A 23,396-nucleotide genomic window follows, 5' to 3' on the forward strand; every position below is an offset into this window, starting at 1 on the left:
ATGAAAATGATCTAGATGCTATAAAACTGATTCTATTTAAAACGTATTGGCTTTCAGGAGACCCAAAGGGAGAGATTTGTTTTAATGAAAAATAATAAGTTCTTGGGCCCTAAATAGTGAAAACCACCTTGAAAAAGAAGAACAAAGTTGGAGAACTCACACTTCATGATTTCAAAACATATCACAAAGCCACACTAAGCAAAACTGTGTAGTACTGGTACAAGTACAGACATATAGACCAATGGAATAGAATTAAGAGTTCAGAAGTAAATCTTCACAGCTATGGTCACTTGACTTTTTTCAAGGCTGCTAAGTCCACTCTGTGAGGAAGGAATAATCTCTTCAGCAAGTGGTACTGAGAAAACTGGATATCCACATGCCAAAGAATAAAAGTGGATCCCAACCTCACACCATATACAAAAATCAACTCAAAATGGATCAACGACCTACATATAAAAGCCAAAATTATAAAACTCTTAGAAGAAAACTTAAGGAAATAACTTCAGGACCTTGTATTAGGCAATGGATTATTAGACCTTACACCAAAAACACAGGCAACAAAATAAAAATTAGATAAATTTAACCTCATCAAAATTGAAATTTTTATGCCTCAAAGAATATTATCAAGAAAATGAAAAGACAACCTATGGAATGGGCAAAAATACTTGAAAACCATATATCTGACAAGGATTTAATTACAAAATGGGTAAATGACCCGAATAGACATTTCTCCAAAGAAGATATACAAATGGCCAATAGGCGCGTGGAAGGATGGTCAACATCATTAGCCACTAGGGAAATGCAAATCAAAACCACAGTGAAAAACCACCTCACATCCATTAGAATGGCTATTATTAAAAACTAAAAACCAGAAAATAAGTGCTGGCAAAGATGTGCACAAACAGGAACCCTCGTACATTGTTAGTGGGGATATAAAATACTCAGCCACTGTGAAAAATAGTTTGGCAGTTCCTCAAAAGGGTTAAACACAGAACTACGATATGACCCATCAGTCCCACTTCTAACCTCATACCCAGTAGAATTGAAAGCAGGGATTCCAACAGGTATTTTTACCCCAATGTTCACAGCATTTTTATTCACAATATCCAAAAAGTGAAGAGAAAAAAAAAGGTGCCTATCAATTGATGGAAAGATAAACAAAATGTGTTCTATACATTCAGTAGGATATAATTCAGTTGTGAAAAAGAATGAAGTTCTGCTGTAAGCTACAATATGGATGAAACTTGAAGACATTATCTTGAGTGTAATACGCCAGATATGAAATGACAGATATTATATAATTTCACTTACATGAAATAGCTGAAATATGGAAATTCACAGAGACAGAAAGGAAAATGCAAGTTACCGCCGTGCAAAGTTTCTCTTTACCATAATGGAAAAGTTTTTAGCATGGATGGTGATGATGGCAGCACAACATTGTGATTGCAATGCCTCAATTGTGCTTGAAGGTCATTAAAATTAGAATGTTATGTCATATATACATCCACAATAAATAGTACTAATAATAATATATTCCTCTAAGACAGGGGTTAGCAAAGTATGGCATAATGGCCAGTTTTAATAAATCAAATTTTTGAGGAACACAACAAAAATCTCATCCACGTATGCATAGTCCATGGTTGCTTTCACACTTCAAGGGCAGAGCTGCATACCTGCAACAGAAACTGTGTGTCCCCAAAGTCTAAAATATTGACTATCTGGCCCTTTACAGGAAAAGTCTGTCCCTGTTCTAAGACAATAATTTCATAATGGAGTTTTCATAGGATATCCTATTTTTACTATTTTCAGAGTCTCTTTGTCACATTCCCTCATCTGATGCAATCACCATTGTAATAATTTAATCAATCACCTTATAAAATTCTCTATTTCATAAAAATACAATTAAGGTATCTTCCCTAAATTAAACCACACCTGTGTCAAATTTATAAAGAAAGTTCCATTCTCAACCAGTTTGTAATGCCATCCAGGAGCATTACACTGAAAAGCTGAAAACTAGGACCCCAAATGGTAGGAACTCTTGATAAAATGAATGCTCTCTGCGAAGGATGTCCTAACTTATTTAACTACCTCATTAATGGCGGATTAATCAGAAAACCTTTTCTGTTTCAATTTTTTTGCTAAAACTCTTTCCAAATTGTGTATGTTCATGAGCCTCCCTTACCAAATCCCATACAAGAATATAAACTATCCTTTCTTTGATGGGGACCTGCCTTGTCTCTGGAGAAGCCTACTTTTACCCGGAAACCTATTGCATGGGTAGAGCGAGTGCAAGCGTATGGATTTATACTGGTCGAGAAAAATTTTGGAATTTTTTTTAAAAAGTCATTCTTGTTACACACTTTTAAGGAAGTCTTAAGGCTCAGTCTTGGAAAACCATAAAGACAATGAATGCCGTCTCATTTGTGGGTTCCGCCAGCAGCAGCAGGCTCTGGGGCGCTGGGCCACCTCTTCCCAGCCTGCTCCTGATTTCTGCCACTACAGTGGTGCCCATTCCCTGGCAAGGTCAAACTCCCCAGTGCCCATCCTGCGGCTCACTACTTCCCGTCCAGCACCCTCCGCAAGGCCACGGGGGCCCTCACGCACAGCCTGCAAGTGACACTAACTCTCCCGAGGGTCACCCTCCCAGGGGGCAGTGTGCAGGAGGGCCGGCCACAGTCAAGCCTTCCTGCCCAGCTGAGCCCTCCCAGGAGATCACCCCTCGGTTGGCTTCTCCTCCTTGCCGCCCTCCTGGCCTCTCACTCACCTCCCAAATACACGACCTATCCCTACCTTCGGCTTTGCTTCCGGGGAACCTCGAACTAAGAAATTACAGTTCAAACTAAGAAATAACAGGAACTTTCTTCCAGGGAATGTAATTAAGAGATCCACCTGCCTCTTAAGAGGATTTTGCAGACATGCAAACACACTCAATTCCAGCAAAACCTACACTTGTAGTCAACCAGGGTCTCATGAAAAGTTCACTTCAGCCGATTACTCACGGCCATCAACACAACTGCTAAACATGACTCCAAAGAGTTTCCCACATTCTTCCATCTGAGGACAATATAAGGTAGGAAACAAGGATAAGATGAGGCAAAATAATACAGCAAGCTAAGCAGCAGGTCAAATACTAAAATAGGACCATGCCTGATTTGTTTCAAGAATATGGGCCAGTCTGGCGCAAATCAGGAAGCCGAGAGGGCAGAGGATTTACTACTCCATCCTACACACCCAGAGGTGCACACACATTCCTTTAAAAGATAGACATTTGTATGAAATCACGTTTTCTTTCAAAAATCAGGGGCATCGTTTTAAGCATTCCCGAAAACTGTTCAGCATCTTCTCCTCTCTTTTCATATTAAAAAAAAAAACTAAGCTGAGACTTTCTCATACTTAATATAAAATCAAAACAAAAATATTACAAATGGAAACTGTTTAAAATCCAAGAAGATTCCTAAATATCGAGACAAGTTTGCTATTTCTTCGAATGCAGGAAAAGCACTGAAGGAAACAGACATATACTGAGCACCGAATATGACCCAGAAATGTAATCTCATGTGGTTACAGCTGAGGAAACTGGAATTCTGAGAAATTAAGCCAAGGTGAGATTTGAAGACAAATTTCCCTCCAAATATGTCCCCCTGCACCACACTGCTTCTTAAGATTCCTTCATTCCCTACGTACTTAGTAAATGTTCCCACTGACTGGACATCTAGTTGTCCCAGATACAGAAACACTGAACCACCCTCGAGCTTGCAATGTCAAGAGAAGACAGGCGACCAGGCAGCTCACTTTCGCGTCACTTATTACCCTGGTGTCCCGTGCAAAGAACAGAGGGAAGCCAGGAGAAGGAGCGCCTTGCTATGGCTGCACGGTTCAATACAAGCCTGGAATTTCTTTTAATATTTACGAAAGAAAACCAAAAAACGAAACCCAAAGCCATAAATTTAAAAAAAACGACAATAACTATACATGGCCATCCTAAAGGGCTTCAAAATGTCATAACAGATACAAATGTAATTCCTCAAATTACTTGCCGCATTTTAAATTAAAATTATGGAGAGTTTTGCTTCCGATAAATATGAACCAGATATAGAATACGTCTTCAGAACGGGTTTCCAATAGACCCTGCCAAAAATTCACCCCTCAGGAGCTAATGGTTCAGAGGCCTGTCTCACCTTTCTTCCTGTTAGGATAAATTAGATTATAAAAGAGAAATGTTATACCAAGCCCATCCCTGCAGTTAATTTAAAATACAGACCAACAACCCACAAAATTCTAAAGTAAGGAAATGACCCATTACAAGGAAAAGAATTATGGGTACAGACTTAATATAAGCTGCAGTGGACAACGTCCCAAGATAATGTCCCAAAAGGGATGGCCAGCAAGGTAGGGTGGCAGTCGGTGGGGGCCCACCTCTCCCGGGTGCCACTCTGCTTCCGCAGCTGCAGCCTACAGAGCAGCGGCGAGGCTGGGCAGGTACACTGAGCGTCACGCAGGGCCAAGTGAATGTGCAAAGTTCCCAGACAAGAGAGCACAGAGGTCAGGTGTGTCAGGCCTGCATGTGTTCCATCAATGGAGAAAGGCTATTATATGGCCTTTTGAAAAACCTAAACTCCCCTAAAGGGAAGAATTTTAATGACACTTTTTCGTAGTGCTTTCTCTTTCCAAAAATTCTTCCCTTTTATTTTCAACACATGGTCCTTTAATTTCTTGCCAAGAAAGTGGAATTGGTCTACAACTCCAGCCGTTTCCTGATATCGCTGTTTCCAGAAGTCGCACTTCCTGTAACTACAAAGAGACACCTCTCCCAGCCAGAAGGATGCTAGGGCAGCCCTTTCTCCTCATTTCCCTTCTGCCAGCTCCCCCGCCCTGCCCTCCAATGGCACCTGCAGGGGCAGGCTGCCAGACTGTTCTCCTCATAAGGCCTGTCTCACACAGAGCTCCCCCACAGCCAAGGAAATAGCAGTGGCCAGCGTTTTTCTTAGCACATAAATTGTTCAAGGCACTCTACTAAACATCTGATATATATTTGATGTATATTATGTAATTTCATCTCAATGACAACCTTATGATTATGTCAAAACATGGACCGCAATGCAGACTGAAACCATGCTCTCAATTAACCATTCTTTGGTACTTCCTTCCTATTGGCTTAACAAATTATGGACATATACACATTCCACAGCACACCTCAGTATCCACATTTTCTTGCTGAAAAGTTGCCAGTCACAAAGCATTAGAAAAATACTGACAAGGTCCAGCAGACCACATTAAAAAGGAAAGAATGAAATGGAACACGAGTAAACTCTTTGTATTTCTTTTTTCAAGTCCACATGCCCCCACTCCACATGCCCTTTCTGAGCGCGCGCTCTCTAATAATGGCATTTAGAAGGAGTGTAGGTCATCCAAAAACCTGATATTTCATATCTTACTTACCAATATGTGATACTTCCCACAAGACTGCAAGCCAGAAACAAGTCATCATAATTTTGAATCTCAAAAATTGGGCCTGGATACATTTAAAAAATGTATCAACACAAAACAAAAAGAAAATTCAGAAATTACTTAGAAAAAAATGACAGATTTCCTCATGATGGCTCATTTGACAAAAAGAACAGAACAGTTACAAAACACAGAGGGTGCCAAAACTCTACAGACATGAAAGAACTTTCTGGGAAATGAAAGAAAACTAGGGGACTATTATTATTAATTAACATTTCCAATACTCTGAAAAGACCTTTACTACGCTGTTCGGTGGACCGAAAGGACTGTTTCCAGCTTCTCCACTCTCCATCACCATGTTCTGGTTCAAATAAAAAAATCAGGGCTTCCCTCTGAAAAACGATCCACCATGAGAAAACAATGCCTGCAAGAAAGAGGCCGAAGTATGTGCAATCTGACAACTTTTTCCACTTTCTGCATCTCCAGGACCCGGTGAAGTGTGACGTGGGTAACCAAGGGAACTGCCCAGAAGCGTGATGCATCAGCCCAAGTTTGCAAGGGTGAAATTTAAGGTGAGGAAAGAGTTTTCACAAAATCCAGTGACTGGGAAGGAAGTAGCAGCTAAAATAAAACCAATGGGTGGACTAGAAGGAAATAATATGAATGATAAGACAAAGAAAAATGTCAACATAAGAAGCAAAACACAGGAAAGTAAGCAGGGCTGATATTCAAGCTAAGGCAAGAAGAGCAAGAATCAGCTAAGAAGCTCATTTTCATACTTAAGAGATACACATGTGTTTTAAATTTTAAGCCCAAAATAAAATAGGAGAATACATCAAGTATGAGGATCGCAATAATTCAAGTTCCACAACAAAGACGCAGCAAGAGGGAAAAGAATGGCAGGTCCTGATTTAGACTTTCTGGAAAGACAAGGCCAGTTTTTACTCTCAAGGATCCAGCTCTTGACGGCCCCATATTGGCTCGACAGATGTTTGTTAAGGAATGAATGAATGACTTAACACCATCCCGGAATCAAACAATTGTCACATTAGAATAAATCATAATAAAATGCTGTGACCCCTATTTAATGGCAAAACCCCTTGAGGCTACATCTTCATTCACTGGGGAAGTGCTAGAATGTAAAGCTTACATTTCCACAAGGAAAATATTCAGTTTCTTGCCAAAATGTAGTGATTTCTACCAGATGAAGCAGGCTGGGATGCTCTCCAATAGTTTAAACAATAGTTCGGTTTTAAATGTGAAACCATAGACTGTATCAGAGTCAAGAATTACATTAAAATGGATTTTTTTTTCCTTTTTTAAGTTTGTGCACAATGTAGAAAAGAAGTTGATGAAAAATGGGAGCGATATTGATGCATGCAATTTTTCTTTAATATTCATGGCTTGACATTTTGGGATCTTGTGTAGGAGAAGTAAGTGGGACGCTACAGGAAGACAGAAACTGACTGAACAAACTTTCAGGGCTGAAAAATACAACTATGATCTCAATGGGAAGTCAATGAAAAAAATCGAGGCTCAATCACATGGCATTTCAATAAATATTTGTTTTTAAATTTAATTTTTGATGAGGTAATTATCACATTATTCAGAAACAAAAAAATTAAAAACCATATATAAACTGAAAAGTCTCATCACAACTCTTGCTCAGTTCCCAAGCAGTTCCCGCCCCACCCTTCCCCATTCCATGCTGCCCAGATGTGTTTTACTCTCTTGTCTTTCTTTCCAGAGTTTCCCCATGCAATTACAAACACAAACATATTTTCTATTGCTCTTTCATAAACATCCATTTATTGTCCACACAAAAGTGTGTGCATATATGTGTTTGTGTGTATTGGCTTACAATTTGCTTTTTCCACATAACATATGTATCTGGAAGATGTTTAGGACATTATTTTTTTACTGCAGCAAATTTTTTTTGGCATTCCTGCTTCTTAATAGAATTCCCAATTGTGTGTGATAGTGTGTTAATTTTTGCAACTCCAACAGGTGAAAAATTGCATTCAACCTATCATAAATGGGGTTGAGATTCTTGTCATTTATTTATTTTCCTACGAAGTGTCTATTCATATCCTTCTACTATATTTTAGTGGGCCATTGCTCTTTTTCTTAACCATTTCTAGCAGCTCTATGCTAGGCTGAATTATAGACCCCCCCCCCCCAAAAAAAAATACATGTCCTTACTCTGCACTTCCATGTGTGGAGACCCATTGTAAAGAGAGTCTCTTGAAGATGTCACTTTGCAGTTAAGGTGAGGTTCACCTGGATGGGAGCGAGCCTAACTCAGGTTATGGGAGTTCTTTATAAGCAGAAAGAATTCAGACACAGAGATAACCACAGTTTGCAGCTGGGAGCCGGAAGTCAACTGGTACCCAGAAGACAAAGGAGAGGGTGTTCCTGTGATGGGAAAGCAAGGAACCCTAGGATGGTGCCAGCCAGGACACTGCAACCCCAGGGGAAGCAAGCCTGTTGGCTCCCAAACCGTGACACAGTAAGTTCTCGTTGTTTAAGCCCCACGGTGTGGCATTTGTCACAGCAGCTGGAAAATGAAGACAAGCCCTATAAGAAGATTACACCTATGCTACTGGCTTTAAGTATTCTTTCTAGAAAAGTTCAAGAATTACAAGCAGTTTGGTGCTGCTGGAGCTTAAAATGCATAGTAGGAAGCAGAAAAGATATGGGGCAGGCAAAGGGGAGTCACAATACAGAGCTTTAAAAGAACACATTGCAACTTATGGTATGTGGGATCATAAAAAGTGTTGTTGTTTGAAATGCAGACTAACTTATCAACCTTTTGTTTTATTGCTTCTGGATTTACAGTCATATTTAAAGACTCTCCCCACACCAAGGCTAGAAAAGAATTTCCTCATTTGTATGGGTTTTTTTTTTAACATTTAAAATATTTGCTCAATTGGGGGAATTTTTCCTAGAGATACAGTACGAGGAATGATCTAATTTTATTCTATTCTAGATACCCCTTAAATGTCTCCAAATCCTCGTTTATCTGAGATGACACGTTCATAATATACTAAATTCCATTATGTATTTGGATCTGTTTTAAGACTTTTATCTGTATTCATATGCCAGTACCACATTGTTTTAATTATTGAGGTTTTATAATTACTCTTTAATCTACCTAAAAAAATTAGTTTACACATCTAATCATGAGAAACAAAGAGTATGATCCTTAAAAGGCATGATTACTGATTAGACAAGAATATTTTTAAAACTTCTGGTCCTAGGACAAAAATAAAATTGAAAATGTATGTAACCCTAATAGCAAGAATTATATACAATATAATTACTAAATCCAGAAATTATGGTAATCGATCCCTTTAGGATATCCTTTTAGATGTTTATTTTGGAAGCTGCTAAAACCGTAATACGAAACATATAAAATGACTCCATAGGCAAGGAAGTACAATTTGAGTCCCACATAATCAATCTGCTTCCCTCATCATCCCATCTCCACCTCTACTCTCCCTAACATACAATTCTGCAAGCAACCTTCTAGCTTTTTGTTGTTGTTGTTTTCTCAGCAAAATGAACTGCTCTTCATACAAAATTACTTCTTAAAAGGTACTTACCAACTTTAAAAAGTCCCAATATGCTTTTTTTTAGTATAAATAATTCATCATATCCAAAGAAGTGGCACTGTTTCAGCACGTTACAGCTTCTTCTCTTTGCTAGTGTAGAAAATGTTTTCATCAAAGTAAAAAGCTTTTTATCGCTGCCTCAGGAAATGAAAGCGAGGCCCTGAACGTGCTTTAACAGTCACAAGTGTCAGGCTTCCCCGCGCCGCCTGTGCACCCAGGGGCATCCTTCTAGGCACCCAGGGGCGTCCGTCCACCCGCAGCCCGCACCCTCGGCAACAGGGAAGCCCTGGCCTTGGGTGCCACAAAGGGCATTTGGGTCATACAGAAATATTATTAGATCGAAGGAAGTTTCAGATGATGCCAGCAAATTCTAACTACACTATTCATTTCATGATTTCTTCCCTTTCAGGAAAAGTGATAGTTTTAAAAGACCATTTGGATCACTTTCTCTCACTTAAACACCTTCATTTACTTATCCATTCATTTAACTCACTCATGGTGCTTGGACTTGTGCTGGGCATGCGGGCAGGAGAAGGGCTAGGACATGCCTCCTGACGGCCCACAGGAGAGACACAAAAGCGGACGGCTTTGAGCAGCAGCATTACTGGGAGCAGAGACCAGGGAACATGACCAAGTTGGGGAGAAGGAAGGGCCTCCCAGCAGCGTCCCAGGAGGAGACAGCAGGAACCAGGGCAGAATTTCCAGTGCCACAAGTAGCTTTTAGGCTGCTGGAGCTTAAAATGCACAGCGGGGGCGGGCCGCGGTGGCTCAGCGGGCAAAGTGCTTGCCTGCTATGCCGGAGGACCTCGGTTCGATTCCCGGCCCCAGCCCATGTAACAAAAACGGAGAAACAGAATACAATAAAACAAGAAAATGTTTAAAGATGTTTCCCTTCCTTCTATCCTTCCTTCCTTCTCTCTGTCTTTCCTTTAAAAAAAAAAAAAAAAAAAAAAAAAAAAAATGCACAGCGGGAAGCAGAAGATGCAGGCATGGGGTGTGGTTTGAAGCTGCTGTGTACCCGGAAAAGGCCGTGTTCTTCTCATCCATTCCCGTGGGTGCAGACCTGCTGTGGGTGGGACCTTATGGTTAGGTTATTCCAATTTGAGATGTGACCGCACTCATTCAAAGTGGGTCTTAATCCTCTTACTGGAGTTCTTTATGAGAGGATAAAGAACAGAAAAAGCTGAGAGAGCTTAGAGAGAAAAAGCCCCCAGAGGAGCTGAGAGACCCATCGAAGCTGAAAGCAATGAAATCCGCGAGAGAAGGACCAACAGATGCCAGCTATCTGCCTTCCCAGGTGACAAAGGAGTCCTGGAGGCTGAAGGTATCCTCCTGTTGATGCCTTAATTTGGACGTTTTCACGATCTTAGAATTGTAACTTGTGAACGAATGCATCCCCATTGTAAAGGCCAGTCCAGTTCTGATACATTGCATTTCTGCAGCCTTAGCAAACCAAAACAGGTATGAAGGCCAATGGGTCACCACCCAGCTAGAAAAGAACCCATTAAGGAACTCAGACTTCGGCCTACGAGGACAGGATATGCCCTTTAAGTGTCCTGCCCCACTGTCCACTCCTCTTTCAATTGTTACTCTTACATGGTGGCTTTTATCTTTCTAGATCTCTCATTAGACAGCAGCTCCTCCAGGCAAGGAACAGGTTTTGACAGATTTACTGCCAATGATAAGGACAGTAACTGGCACTTAGCAGACACTCAATGAATATGTGAGCATTGCACTAACGAGTAATTACTGGCCTCCTCTACACCTCTGCACCTCTTCTCCCTGGGGAAAATCCAAAGGAACTCCTGTGGAAGGTCCGGTCTTTCCCGGGCCCACCCTCCCAGCTCTGTCTCCCACTTCTCCCCCACAAGAAGCCATCACCAACCACCAACCAACAAACCATTTTGCTTGAGTTTCCTAAATCCATGCCCCAGGCTCCTACATTCCTGCCTTGCCCATTTCTTCTCTTCCATCTGGAATACCTTCCTCATTCAACACCACGTACCAAAGACTCTTCTTTCCTTTAGATATCACTCAAATTTCATCCTGCTGGGCAATTTCTACCAAGGCGTACATCTGAGAGCTTAAAAGTGTTCATTCTTGGGCGGGCCATGGTGGCTCAGCAGGCAGAGTTCTTGCCTGCCATGCCAGAGACCGGGGTTCGATTCCCGGTGCCTGCCCATGGGGAAAAAAATGCTCATTCTTTCTGGTACAGGATATTAATTTAATGCCGAGAGCCTGCCCATTAATCATAGAACTTTCCTTCTGAAAACCCATGCCTTCAGCATCCTCCTCTCCCCTTGGTGACCCGAGGCAGGTACATTTCTGTATCTGCACATCAACCAGTCACTCTCCACGACCACAGTGCCTTCCAACCAGGGAGAGTGGGTGGAGGGACTACCAGGTGAAACTGCTAATTTCTCATCCTTTCCCTCTATCAGCTGAAAATACATCTGCATCCACACCCATCCTTTCCCAAGGCCTCCCTCTGAGGAAGAGGTTTGCCTTCTAGTGCCCAAAGCTTTCTCATGGCCACTCCATGCTATTCCTTCTGTCTTCTTTAAGGCTCCATCCTCATTTTCCTACTTCTCCAAATTCATTTTTCTTCGCAAATACCTATTCTTAGGTCAATCCTACAGGCAGGGGGTGCAGGAGCCATCTCTTATCCCCCCTCAGCTACCGAGCTCTCCACTTTCCTTTGTCACTTATTAGAACAGTCAGATACCTTATTCCCTATTTACTACACACACCACTAGAATCTGGCTTCTTTCCCCACCACACCTCTCAAAGCTTCTGGGTAAGGGTCAGCCACGCCGTCCTAACTGCTTTAATTCCCTGGAACCCTGTGGCATCTGGCGCCCTCCTTGCTACAGTTCCTCTGCATTCCGTGGTCCGGCCTGGCCCCCCATCACCCCATAACTCATCTTTAGGACCTCCCATGATTCTTTCTTCTCCCTTCGCATCTTTCTTTTCTCTCTCTGCTCACTCTAACCATTCATTTCCCAAGCTATACAGTCACAGTCACGGCTTCCACTTCTACCTCTAGTGCTAGGGATTCGCAAATCTCTTTCTCTACTCCCCTTCCCTAGGCAGATTCCCAGATAGACATTCATTCATCAGACTTCTGCTGCGTGTCTACAGGGCACCAAGCAACTGTTTATAAACAAGTCCATCTGCATTCACCTCAGGAACCTCAAACTCCACAGAACTTCCCTGAGGGGCACCCAAGCCCACGATGTAAGACTCTTAATCCAGTGTTTGTTCTCCTGATTCGTCCTCTCACTTCCAAATTCACATTCTCCAACTGCCTGTTGCACAATTCTACAAAGTGTGCAGGAGGTAGCTCAGATTTACCACCACCAAACCGAACTCCCAATTCCTCATCTACTCGCAGTACACCCTTCTCCAGGTGTCCCATCTCCATGAAGAGTTCCTCTGTTTGCCCAATTGCTCCAGCTGTCTAAAGCTATTCTTGAGTTCTCTCTTTCTCGTTACTCTGTATATCCCATCTGTGGTGATTTGGAGCTGCTATGTACCCCAGTAAAGACCACATTCTTTCAATCCATCCCTGTGGGTGCAGACCTGCTGTGGGTGGGACCTTATGGTTAGGTTATTTCAACTGAGAGGTGACCCAGCCCATTCAAGCTGGGTCTTATTCCTCTTACTGGAGTCCCTTTTAAAAGGATAAAGAGACACTCAGAGAAGCAAGAGAAGCTCATGGAAAAAGCTGCAGAGAAGCCGAGAGACAAGGACACACCCACAGAAGTTGAATGAAGAAAACACTAAAGCCAGAAACTGGAAGCAATGAAACTTGGGAGAGAAGGACCAGCTGACCTTGTGCCTTGCTATGGGACAGAAGAGTCCAAGCTCACTCATAACCAATCTTCAGAGAAGGCATCATCTTCTTAAGGCCTTAACTTAGACGTTTTCACAGACTTAGAAATGTAAACTCGTAAGCTAATCAATCCCCATTGTTAAAAGCCAATCCATTTCTGGTATATTGCATTTCATCACCAAAACACCATTCGTGAGCAAGTTTTACATATTCTATCTCCAAAACACCTCCACTACATTTCATTTTACCCCCTCATCCAACACCTCCTCATTTCTCACCAGACTGCCCCAGTATCCTATTATACTTCCTCTTTCCACCACAGCTCCCTAAATTCATTTGTCACACTAAAAAGTATGGGCTTCTAAGGCCATTGATCACATATCACCCACCTGTTTACAATCTTCCAGTTGCACGTGGAGTAAAATCCAAAAGTGCTTCCCTGACTTACAAAGCCTTCATTGGTCCAGTTTGTCTTGACTGTCATCCGCACCCACCCTCGGGTCAGCCACCACGCCACATCCAGGCTGGCCTTCATTCCCGTCCCCGAGCGTGCCGGCTGGTCCCACCTTAGAGTCCAGGCACTAACCGCCTCCCCGGGGGAGCTCTTCTTCCTGCCGGCTGCCCTTTGTCACCTGGAGTCCAGCATCCCTGTTCCCTGCTCACAGAGGTCCGCACAGACCACCCAAGCTGAGGGAGCCAAACCACCGTTCTATTCACAGTCACTGCACAGCTTAACATCGATTGACTTGTTTTTTCCTGTTCGTGTATTTGGCTAATTGTCTAAACCACTAGAGGTTAAACACCCCACTCCCCAGCACCAAGAATACTACTGTGTGACACACAGTGGGTACAAAAATTCCGACAGTTCCTTACTCTGGAAATGGACCCCGTTCCCCCCCATTTCCAACTTTCCAATCCAGAAGCCAAGGAACAATCCCTGACTCCTCTGCCTCACCCCCAATCCCCAATCCTGTTACTTCTGCCCGCTAAGTGGCATTCTATCCTCCCCCACTCTTAACCTCTACCCACACCTTCTCACTTGCTGGTTTCTCACCACAGACGCCACCCCTCTGCCTCTGATTTCACTGAAGGCTGCCTTTCTGTGGTGCAAATTTGATTTTTTTCACCGCTCTATGTCTAATCCTTCGAAGAGCTAGGTATACAGGATGATGAGAAGATCTGTAGCACAGCAGAGAAGAACCTTCTTTCTCTCCGGTCTGCCTCCCCGCCTCTACCTCTGGCCCCAGCTTCCAATACAGCTCCCTGGAAAATCTCTGCAACTCAAGGCTTAAATGGGCACCACCTGCCTGTGACCCACTCAGGAACCACGGCTGGAGGGAACTCGACTCTCTGTCCCCGACGACGCCTTCTCTACAGCCCCTCCGTCAGCACACTGGACGTGTTTTTTAAACTCTTGCTTATGTGTCTCTCCTTGAGAGAACAGGCGTTGCCTTAGAATCCTGGGTCCCTGAACAGAGGGGAACATGAAGTAAGCTTTCAGTACATGCTTTTTAATTTCCAAGTCCCTTGAAGACTGACACCATATTTTTCAGTTTGTTTGTCTGTTAATCTCTGGATGTCAGTAACTGTTATCAGTCTCAAATATAGAACCAAAAAAGCCCCAAGGCTCTCACTGAGCTTGCCCTCTAGAGGGGAAAGCCAGACAATCAACACATAAGCCAATAAATGAGGAAGAGAATTTCAGAAAGCGGCCAAAGTGCTACCAATACAATAAAAGAATAGCTGAATGGCTTCTGTGTTCTAAGATACTGAGCTCTGCTATCATCTAGACAGACTTGGAGAAAAGAAAAGATCAGCTGCAGGAGCCTGATTTCCATTTTACAAAGAAATTAAAATGTCTTAAATTCTACCTAAGTTCTCCTTTAAAGGAAAAATATTCCCTTTTCCTGAAAATTATGTTTTCCTTCTCAGATTGCATGCCCTGGTTTTTTGTTTGTTTGTTTGTTTTGCATGGGCAGGCTCCAGAAATCGAACCCGGGTCTCCAGCTCCATGCCCCAGTTTTAAACAAATACGAATTAGGAATGTATTAATTGGTCCAGTGTTCACCACGCCATGTTTAACATGCTATATAGTGAAACAGCGGCCTGCTATTTGTCTGACTGTCTATGGCACTGAGAAACTTTTCCCCTAATGGAGCAGAAAAGTTTTTTGTTCCAAAATCAGCCAAGGCTAATATATCAAGTTGAGACGGAAGGAGACACTAACTTCAACCATTTCTACTACTTCACATTTAAAATTTCAGGGTTTTCTTTGTTCACACAGGTTTAAAAAAAAAAACTTGCCAAAAGTCTACAGAAAAACTTGGTGAAATGACTTATGAATGAACCTAGATGGCCCCACCGGCTCTGAAGAGCTTTCCCCTTTGGACTTCAGCCCTTTCTGATGGCTCCTGTGGCATCTGACCTGCATTTCCTGGCCCCCTCGCCCAGCACTCAGCACACAACGCCTTGGTTTACTGGTTTTCTTGAAAGGTATCCATACATCTTCCATCAGATCCTGCCATGGAACAGCTGTCATCATATTCACCCCCTCCAGCAGTTTGCATCAGTAGGTGCCCAATAATTGCCCACTGGCTGTTGATTGACTAACACCCATTTTTATGGCTGCGCTGCTCATCTTTCGTTCCTCTGCTGTCTCAGCTTCACCAGGCCCCTAAAAATAAACCAGATGTAAAGTCTAGTGTAGCTAGTATGTGTTAACACACTTCCTCTTAAAAGCGACCATTTTTATCTCAGTTGGTTCAAGTGTTGGCCACACAGTCTCTTTCTTCTCAAGAAACAGAGCGGTTGGTGATGGGCACAAAAGACATATAAAGCCCAGAATTTCTGGAAACATACCCATTTTCTGTTTTGAATATTTGAGAAATTAAACAGTCCATCGGATCTAAAGGCATCCGTAGTCCACACTCACAGATCTCCCCCACTTTACCTTCCATGCTTTATCTCTCTCTCTCTCTCTCTCTCTCTCTCTCTCTCTCTCTCTCTCTCTCTCTCTCTCTCACCCCGCTCTGAGGAGCTAGTGTTTTTGTTTTTTCCATGGTTCTTTGCGTCTTTCAGAACCGCTAACATGTGAAACAACGTTCTATAGAGGAATGTGGGACTATTTGTAAGGGGGAGAGAGGGAAGTAATTTTCTGACTTCTGACTCTTTAAAGCAGGATTCTTAACCCTAATCTCGAAAGTTCTTTTCTCCAGTACTTCCCGCCACTGCAACACTTCCAGCCACATTACAACTGGGGCAACCAGTTGTCTGTCCCGTGGAAGTTTTTTGCTTTGTTTTGTTTTTCTAAAAAAGATAGAATGCAACTCACATTGGCCCGTCACACAATGACGTCTTGACTTTCCATCGTACTGACTCAAGCCAAATTGTAAAGTGAACTGGACTAAATTAGTTCTGGAAGGAGTTGATCTTTCCTCGTGCTAGAAAAACAGGGTTTTATTTTTTTCTATTTCAAACAGCAACTTTCCTAGCAATGAAGTGCCGAAACTGAGCACAGGAGGAAGAGTTCAGAGGTAAGCAATTAAAAGCAGATGGCAGGAAATGAGGTAAAATCAGAAATGACTTGACAAAGACTGAGTACCACATGTGGTTACCATTGATCACTTGTGGTGCTGGAAATGAATGTTGAACGAGCTTCTTTCTCTCCTACTTGCTTGTGACCTGCTCTGGGCAGGGGCCCTGGATTCTGCTCAGCTGGCACCTCTGGGCCTGGCTAGGCCGGTGCCTAGAAATGGACATGGCTTTCAATAAATGTTTGTCCAGGGCAGTGAGGAATGGACCAATGAATCAGAGACAAAATGGACGTAATGGAATTAAGATATTATACCTCCACCACATGACTTGCTTAGATGGCAACAAAATACAGCAGGCATTCTTACAGACAGCAGTTGGACACATCAGCCTTTTCTGTGACAACCTGCACGTTAGACCAAGAGGAGACCAAATTGAAAGAAAAAAGGAATAAAGACTCAACACATGGACACATCTGCGTGCATGGGGGCATTTTTATATTTTCAGAGTCTGGAATTTTTTCAACAACAAACATCAAAAAGTCTGCCGAGCTTTGGGTACTTGAGCGCTGAAGACAAATGTAGCTGTCATGCAACGATAGCTAGAAACGATGACCCAAGGTGGAGATGCAGGGTGTGAGAGCAGAAAGCAGTTACTCACATTCACACATCAATATGAACCTTCCTCCTTAGAGAGAGGAGAGTCTAGCCTTGGACTCCTACATTTGTAAGCAGGTCAATTTTGTCTACACACACCTTAGTACTTACTTTAGTGCTATCCCAAACAGGATTTTGGTAGCCCCAAAGGGGCTGGTAGGAAGGAAGAAGAAGAAAGAAAAAAAAAAAAAACCGCTTGCTTGTATTTTGGTGGGTCTGGCTTTCCCTGAAGCTTCAGGCTCTCCCTCTGGGATGCCCTGCAGACTGGAGTGCTTCTCCTCCTCTTCTCCAGGTTCTCCACCTTTCTGAGGAGAAAGCCTGTTGGGATTCCCCAAGGACAGCTGTGCCCTCTGACCAGTGGTCTTTATTCTGCTGGGTGAAGCCCTCCCAGCTCTCTCCCTTCCAAACAAACAAGCAGACAAACACAACAAGCAGCAGCAGCAACAAACAAATGCCTCATTATTTGGGGAAAATGTGTGCTTTCCAAATGCCAAAGCCCCTATGCCCCAGTAGCACCACAGAACAGTTTCTGCCACTGGCCCAGGTACAGCCATCCCCCTACCAGCTGCTGAAAGAAGAGAAGTTCGTTGTTGTTGTGTGTGTGTGTTTAAGAAGGAATTTACAGGTGGAAAACGCGGGAAACCCCAGTTCTCTTCCAGGCCTTGGGCTTTCCCCAGCACACTTCAAAGCTGGCCGAGAGCCCCAGCTTTCCGCCTCACCCGGCACTCCCTGGCCAAGGCAGCTCTTCACAGAAAGTAACAATGTCCCTGCTGACCATATGTGGGGGCAGGAGGTGAGCCCACGGTCTGTCCTCCACGCACACGCAGCCCCATCCCACCCCACCTCCCCCCAGCCCGGTCCCTGGACTCCAGCAGCCATGAATAAAATCGCCACATGGGGCGAGGGGAGGCTGTAAGACAAAGCGCCCCCAAGACCGGGGAGGCCACAGAAGGGGTCCGCTCGGAGTCCCGGCCGCACCTGGCCCCTGCATCCAGGAGGCAAGCACGAGAAGCCACCTGGTCGCCAGCGAGCGCGAGGCCGCGGTGGGCCCGCCGCAGGCAGAAGCCCGGGGGGGGGGGGAGGCGGGGGTCCGAGGGCCTGGGGGCCGGGGGCAGTTCCGGCTAGAGAAAGGGCCCCGCCCGAGGGCGCCCGGGAGGACGCGGACCAGCTGGGAGTGGGAGGCAGGCGCCGCGAGCGAGAGGAAGCGCCCCGGAAACACGGTGCCCGCGGGAGGTTCAGACAAAGGCTGGAGTTGGCGCGCGGTAGGCGGCGGTGGCCAAAGCCCGGCGCCCTGGAGCCGAGCGCTCGCTACGACGCCCCTGGCGCGTGGTGGCCCGAGCCGCGCCGGGTGCCCTCCCGGGAGCGACTGGGCACCAGCCGGGGCCGCCTGGAGCGGACCCGCCCTCGATATGCAGCGCGCCGACCCGGTCCCCGCCTCCCGCCCGCCCCTGGCACCCGGCCCTGCGCGTCTCACCCGGCTCGTCCTCCATCCGCGGCAGCGACACCTCACTTCTCTGCCCCGGGGCCACCTCCTCCCTGAACATCTCCCGCCTCTGTCCTACCAGCCAACCTCTGCCTTTACTTTTCGGCTCGGTTTGACCCCCCTCCCCCGTGGCACGCCTGGTGCCGCCCCTACCCCAGAGCCGCTTCCAGCCCCGCGCCGGAGGGTGGGCGGCGGGACAGCCCCGCGCTCGGTCCCAGGGGTACATCCAGCGACTGGAGGCGCGGCGCCTTGCTCTCCTCCTCTACCCCTGCCGTGGCTCTTCTCCTTTGTCAACCAGAGCGCCAGCAAGCCTGCGCGCTCCACGGCAGGCGGGTCCGGAGCTGGGGTGCGCGTCCCCCTCAGAGTCCACTGTGACTCCTACCAAGGGCGCGCCGGCTCCCAGCCCGGCTTTCCCACGGTCACCCATGGCGCAGTGGGAGGGACGGCAGGAGGCGCCGAGCCCCAGCCCCAGCGCACAACCGGGCTCCAAGTGGTCGGCGGGCCTGGCCTCCCCGGGGGGCGCCGGAGGCAGGGCCCCTACCTGCCCTCGCCGCACCCGGCAGAAGCCCAGCGCCCGCGACCCCGAGGTGAAAGGTAGCACGTTGCTTCTAGCCAAGTGGTCCCCAGCCGAAAGGAAGGGGCGCCTAGTGAACGTGGCCACGCGTGGAGGGTTTAACGTGTGTGGCAGCGCGGTCAGAAAGAGTACGGTAGGAACCCGAAGCTGGCCGCAGGTCCTGCTCTGCAAAAGCCCAGTCCACGCGCCGGGTTGCCGGGTCGCCCTGGCTCCGGGCGTAGAAACCCGGGTCTCCCCGCCTGCTGCACCGCGTGGCCGCTCCCTCCTCAGCCCAAACCCAAGAGGTTCGCCGGCACCCCAGCGCTCGGGTCCTCCGCCTGACCCGAGCGGGACGGGCACCCTCGCCAAGCCCCGTCTCGGGGGACGCCTCCCATCCCACCCCAGAGGGTCCAGCCCCCCGCCCGCCCTCCAACGGGGCGAAAAAAAAAAATCACCGCCTCAACGGCCGGCGGAGGGAGCGCCGAGCCACTTACTGGGGCTCAGGAGACACTCCGTGAACCTTCGGAAGCAGCCCGCGGGAGCAGAAGGTCCATCTCCCATGTCTGATCCGAGGAGCAGCGGGGCCCAGGCGGCCCAGGCGAAGCCGGCGCCTCTGCGCGGCCACGGAGCGTGGCGGCCGCGGGAGCCCGAGCCCGGGCCTCCGAAGTCCCCGGCGGCGCCCAGGAACCCGGGAGGCCCCGGGCGGCAGGCGACCGGGCCGGGGAGGGGCCGGGGCCCGGCGCGGACGGGCGGCAGCAAGCCCCGGAGCGCCGGAGCGAAGCGCAGCCGCCGCCTCCCGCCGCCGCCGCCGCCGCGGTGACTGCTGCCGGGGTGGACGCTCAGGGGAGCTGCCTCGCCGCCTCCTCCTCCAGCCGCCGCCGCTGCGCCCTCCCTCCCTTGGAGACTCGCTGGGAGGTGAAAGGAGGCTGAGGAGGGGAGAGCCAGAGGAGGGGGCGGGGGGGGCGGCGGCCAGAAGTAGAAGGAAGATGGAGAGGAGGAGGGGGAAGGGGAGGGGAAGGAGAGGGCGAAGGGAGCGCGGGGGGCGCCCCGGCAGCCGCCGCTGCTCCCGCCGGCGCCGCAGCGCGCAGAGAGGCCAGCGCGGCCCGGGGAGGCGGGGGCCGGGCGCGCGGTGGCGCTGCGCTGGTGCTCCGGGCAGGGCTGGCCGGGGCCGGATCTGGGCTGCTCCGTGGCCGCCGGCCGGGGGACCTGAGGGCGGGAGAAGAGCAGCTTCTCGGGGCTGGCCATCAGCCTCCACCCTCGCCCGGGAGTCGCAAGCAGTTCGCCGGCAGAGAGCGCGCGGAGCGGGCCCGGACCCACGCGATCGCCTGCGCCCCACCGGGACGTCCACAGCGGCTAATCAGCCCCGCGGGTGGGCCGGGGCCTCTTTCCGGTCTGCCGCTCCCCGCGCGGCCAGGTCTTCACATGGTCCTCGCCCCGAGGTGCCCGAGGACGCGCTGCCGGCGGCTACGGCCACCCCGCGGCGCCCGTCTCCGGCTGGGGCGCAGAGCCGCGGTCTTCCCGTGGGGGGGGCGGCGCAGAGGACGCGCGGACACCCTCCCCGCGCGCCCGCCGCCGTCTGTCTGCCCTCTGGGACCTGTTCCTGGGCGACTGCTCGCAAGCAGCCGAGAAAATCACCGCAGCGCCGCTTCCCTTGGAGGCGGCGGCCGCGGCGGCAGAAAACGCCCACTGGCGGGGCGGGCGCCCCCCACGCCGCCGCCGCCACGTAATGCGCGCCCCGGCGACACGGCCGGGAGTGCGCCAGTCCCGCCTGTACCTGCGCGGCCACTCTGGGGAAGCCGGGCGCCCCCGAGCCAGGCGGAGGCGGGTGGGGAGGTTGGACCGTGGCTGCCGCGCGGGGCGGGGGCGCCTTAGCCGCCGGCCCGTGGGTTTCTGCAGCCGCAGAGAGTCCCAGCTCAGGCTGCGCGGCGGGCCAGGCGGTCCTCCAGTTGGTGGGCAGGCGGTACCCAGGTCCCCGGGAGGGCGAATTCGGACGTGCACATTTGGTTGGACTTGTTCGACAATAAATGCGTACTGTGTCCGATAAACTAAGGTTTGGGAAAGCGGTTCCCCGGCAGGACGCTTTTTCAAATACCTAAGTTTAAACATACTCCTGCGCACAAACCCAGTCACCCTTCGTAGTTTGCACCCAGTGAGGTTTAGAGAATGGGAAGGGCAAACTCTGGCTTCAAAAGAAAAACGGTGAAAACCAGCGCCCCAATCCCTTAAGGGCAGCCTTGTCGACCGCGACTTCCTTGGACCCTTTTCCCCAGCCGTCAACTTCCATAGTTGCCCCGCAACGGAAAGCTGCCGCCAGACGAGAGCTCGGCAGAAGGAGCCTCCCGAAGTTCGGGGAAGTTGGAGCGCCCGCGCGCAGAGAGGCGCAGAGATGTGCTGAGACGCGCAGGTGTCTGTCCCGGCACGCGCGTGGGATTGGAGCCCTGGGAGGGCGGGTGGGATGACGGGGCGTTGACCCTGCAACCCCATTGTGGGCAGACCTGTCCGTTTCGTCTTGGACTTCCTGGACTTGGGTCACCTCCCCTGGAACTGGAGCTCCGCTTTCCAGAAGCGCCAGGTGGTCATACGGAGCGCACGAAGCGTGAGCAAGGGTGCAGTCGCTCGGGCTGACACAGGGCCGGGTTGCCACCGGCGCACGGGTCACCGGGGACGTTTCTCTCCCTCAGAAGTTTTCTCCTCTCGGTCCAGCGCTCACATGTTTTGATTTTGAAGCGTGCTCCAGCTTCTTCCCGCATCTGTGCTTTTCCCGACTCCCATCCAAGTCCCCCACAGTGGCAAGGGGGTACATTTGTATCTGCACCGACCCGAGCAGATTGGTCCCCGGGACGTTGTGCGACCCCCCCCCCCCTTCCCCAGCAGCAGTCCATGGGAGTGTCCTCGATTCCCGGACAGACTCGGAGTGGGGCGTGTAACGGGTGCTCACTAGGTCGTAATCCCTAAATTTGCGAAACAAGAAATGTTTGAGGTGACGCTTACCTGGCTGAGAGAGGATGGGGGTGGGGGGTAGGTGGGTGGGTGGGTGCCGAAGCTTTTACATTTTTTTTTCAGTGAGGAATACAGCGGTACCTTCACTCCCGATGCAGCCTCCCGGCGTTATGTGCCTCCGGCCGCGACACTTGTTGCTGTGCTGGCGTCCGAGGCTGCGCCCGCTGTCCCCGCGCACTCCGCGACAAGGGTCTCCCGGTGCGCACGGTTCTGTAGTGAAGCCGTATTTCTCCAAGGAGTGTTTTGCGTCCATGTCTCTATATTCAACATACTCCCCCTTGTCATTTAAGTTTCATTAGCTGCAAATTCTGGAGTCATTAAAGTCATTCTTCAGTTACAAGAAACTTTACAACTGAATTGAAAATAAACAACATTGTGGAGCGCGCGCGGGGCGTGGGGGCGGAGTGGGAAACATCAAATATTTGTGCTCTGAGTTTTTGTTAAATCACTACGCAAACTTTAGAATTCTCATTAACCCTTTTGTAGAATCAGTCTTCTTTCTTTTTTTTCCCGTCCTTCTTTTCTCCATATTTCCTGCACAAATTAAGTCACAAACCATAACAAGGGAAAAAAGAACAACTCGGGGTTTAGTAATAATCAGTTACATTTTGCTGTGTTCTTCCTACTAAATGGAAGTTTGCTAGTGTAACAAGAATTCAAAAACTTTTCCTTCATGAAATACTGCTAAGTCAGAGATTTAGATTAGGAACACAAACGCATAAACATTCAGTCCCTCACCCACGCGTTCAGGTGTTGCAGATTGTGTTTTTGTGGGTTCTTTTTCTTCCCTGTGCGTTTCTCTAGTGGTGTATCAGAAACGGGAGGGGACTGTGTCACTTCCCAAACCTTCTATGGTAAACGCACTGGCCCATGATTCATTGGACACCGGATTCTGGTAGTCCCCATAAAGTTCGCAAAAAAGTTACATGTCAGAGTGTTATCAGATGAGAGTGCAACTCGAGCAGAGTAAAATTTCTAGTTGTACCTCCAGGAAGAATTTGGGATGGCTGCAGTGCTCTTGTTAAATGGTTTTCTTCACCCGCAGTCGAGGCAATGCAGAGAACAAAAACTAAAATAATATTAAAAGGGAGTTAACACAAGTAAAGGTGTCAAAATTATGACTATTGCTAATAGTTCAACATTTTAAAAGAGCATAAAGCAGATGTCACCACTTTACCCATGAAAATGATCAAGCAGGAGTTTTCTATTGGTAATGAAACCCCAAACTAGTGGGCTATGCAATCATAAGCATACTTAAATTCGTCATTCTTCCATATCT

General features: G+C 48.0%; 1 protein-coding gene across 2 annotated transcripts in view; it reads right to left on the reverse strand.

Moving 5' to 3' along the window:
- Window positions 1-23,396, reverse strand: part of PDE10A (phosphodiesterase 10A) — a 695,790-nt gene that overhangs the window by 324,551 nt on the left and 347,843 nt on the right. The window contains exon 1 of one of the 2 annotated variants that reach the window (XM_077120814.1): window positions 19,612-19,717. The exons of the other annotated variant lie outside the window; for it this stretch is intronic. Within the exon in view, the coding sequence (XP_076976929.1) occupies window positions 19,612-19,678 (67 nt within the window). The 5' untranslated portion in view covers window positions 19,679-19,717. Of the gene's footprint in view, window positions 1-19,611; window positions 19,718-23,396 lie in introns of those variants that run through there. 2 annotated transcript variants of the gene reach the window in all.

The sequence above is a fragment of the Tamandua tetradactyla genome, chromosome 11 (genome assembly GCF_023851605.1).
Source record: "Tamandua tetradactyla isolate mTamTet1 chromosome 11, mTamTet1.pri, whole genome shotgun sequence".
In the NCBI taxonomy this organism is placed as follows: Eukaryota; Metazoa; Chordata; class Mammalia; order Pilosa; family Myrmecophagidae; genus Tamandua; species Tamandua tetradactyla.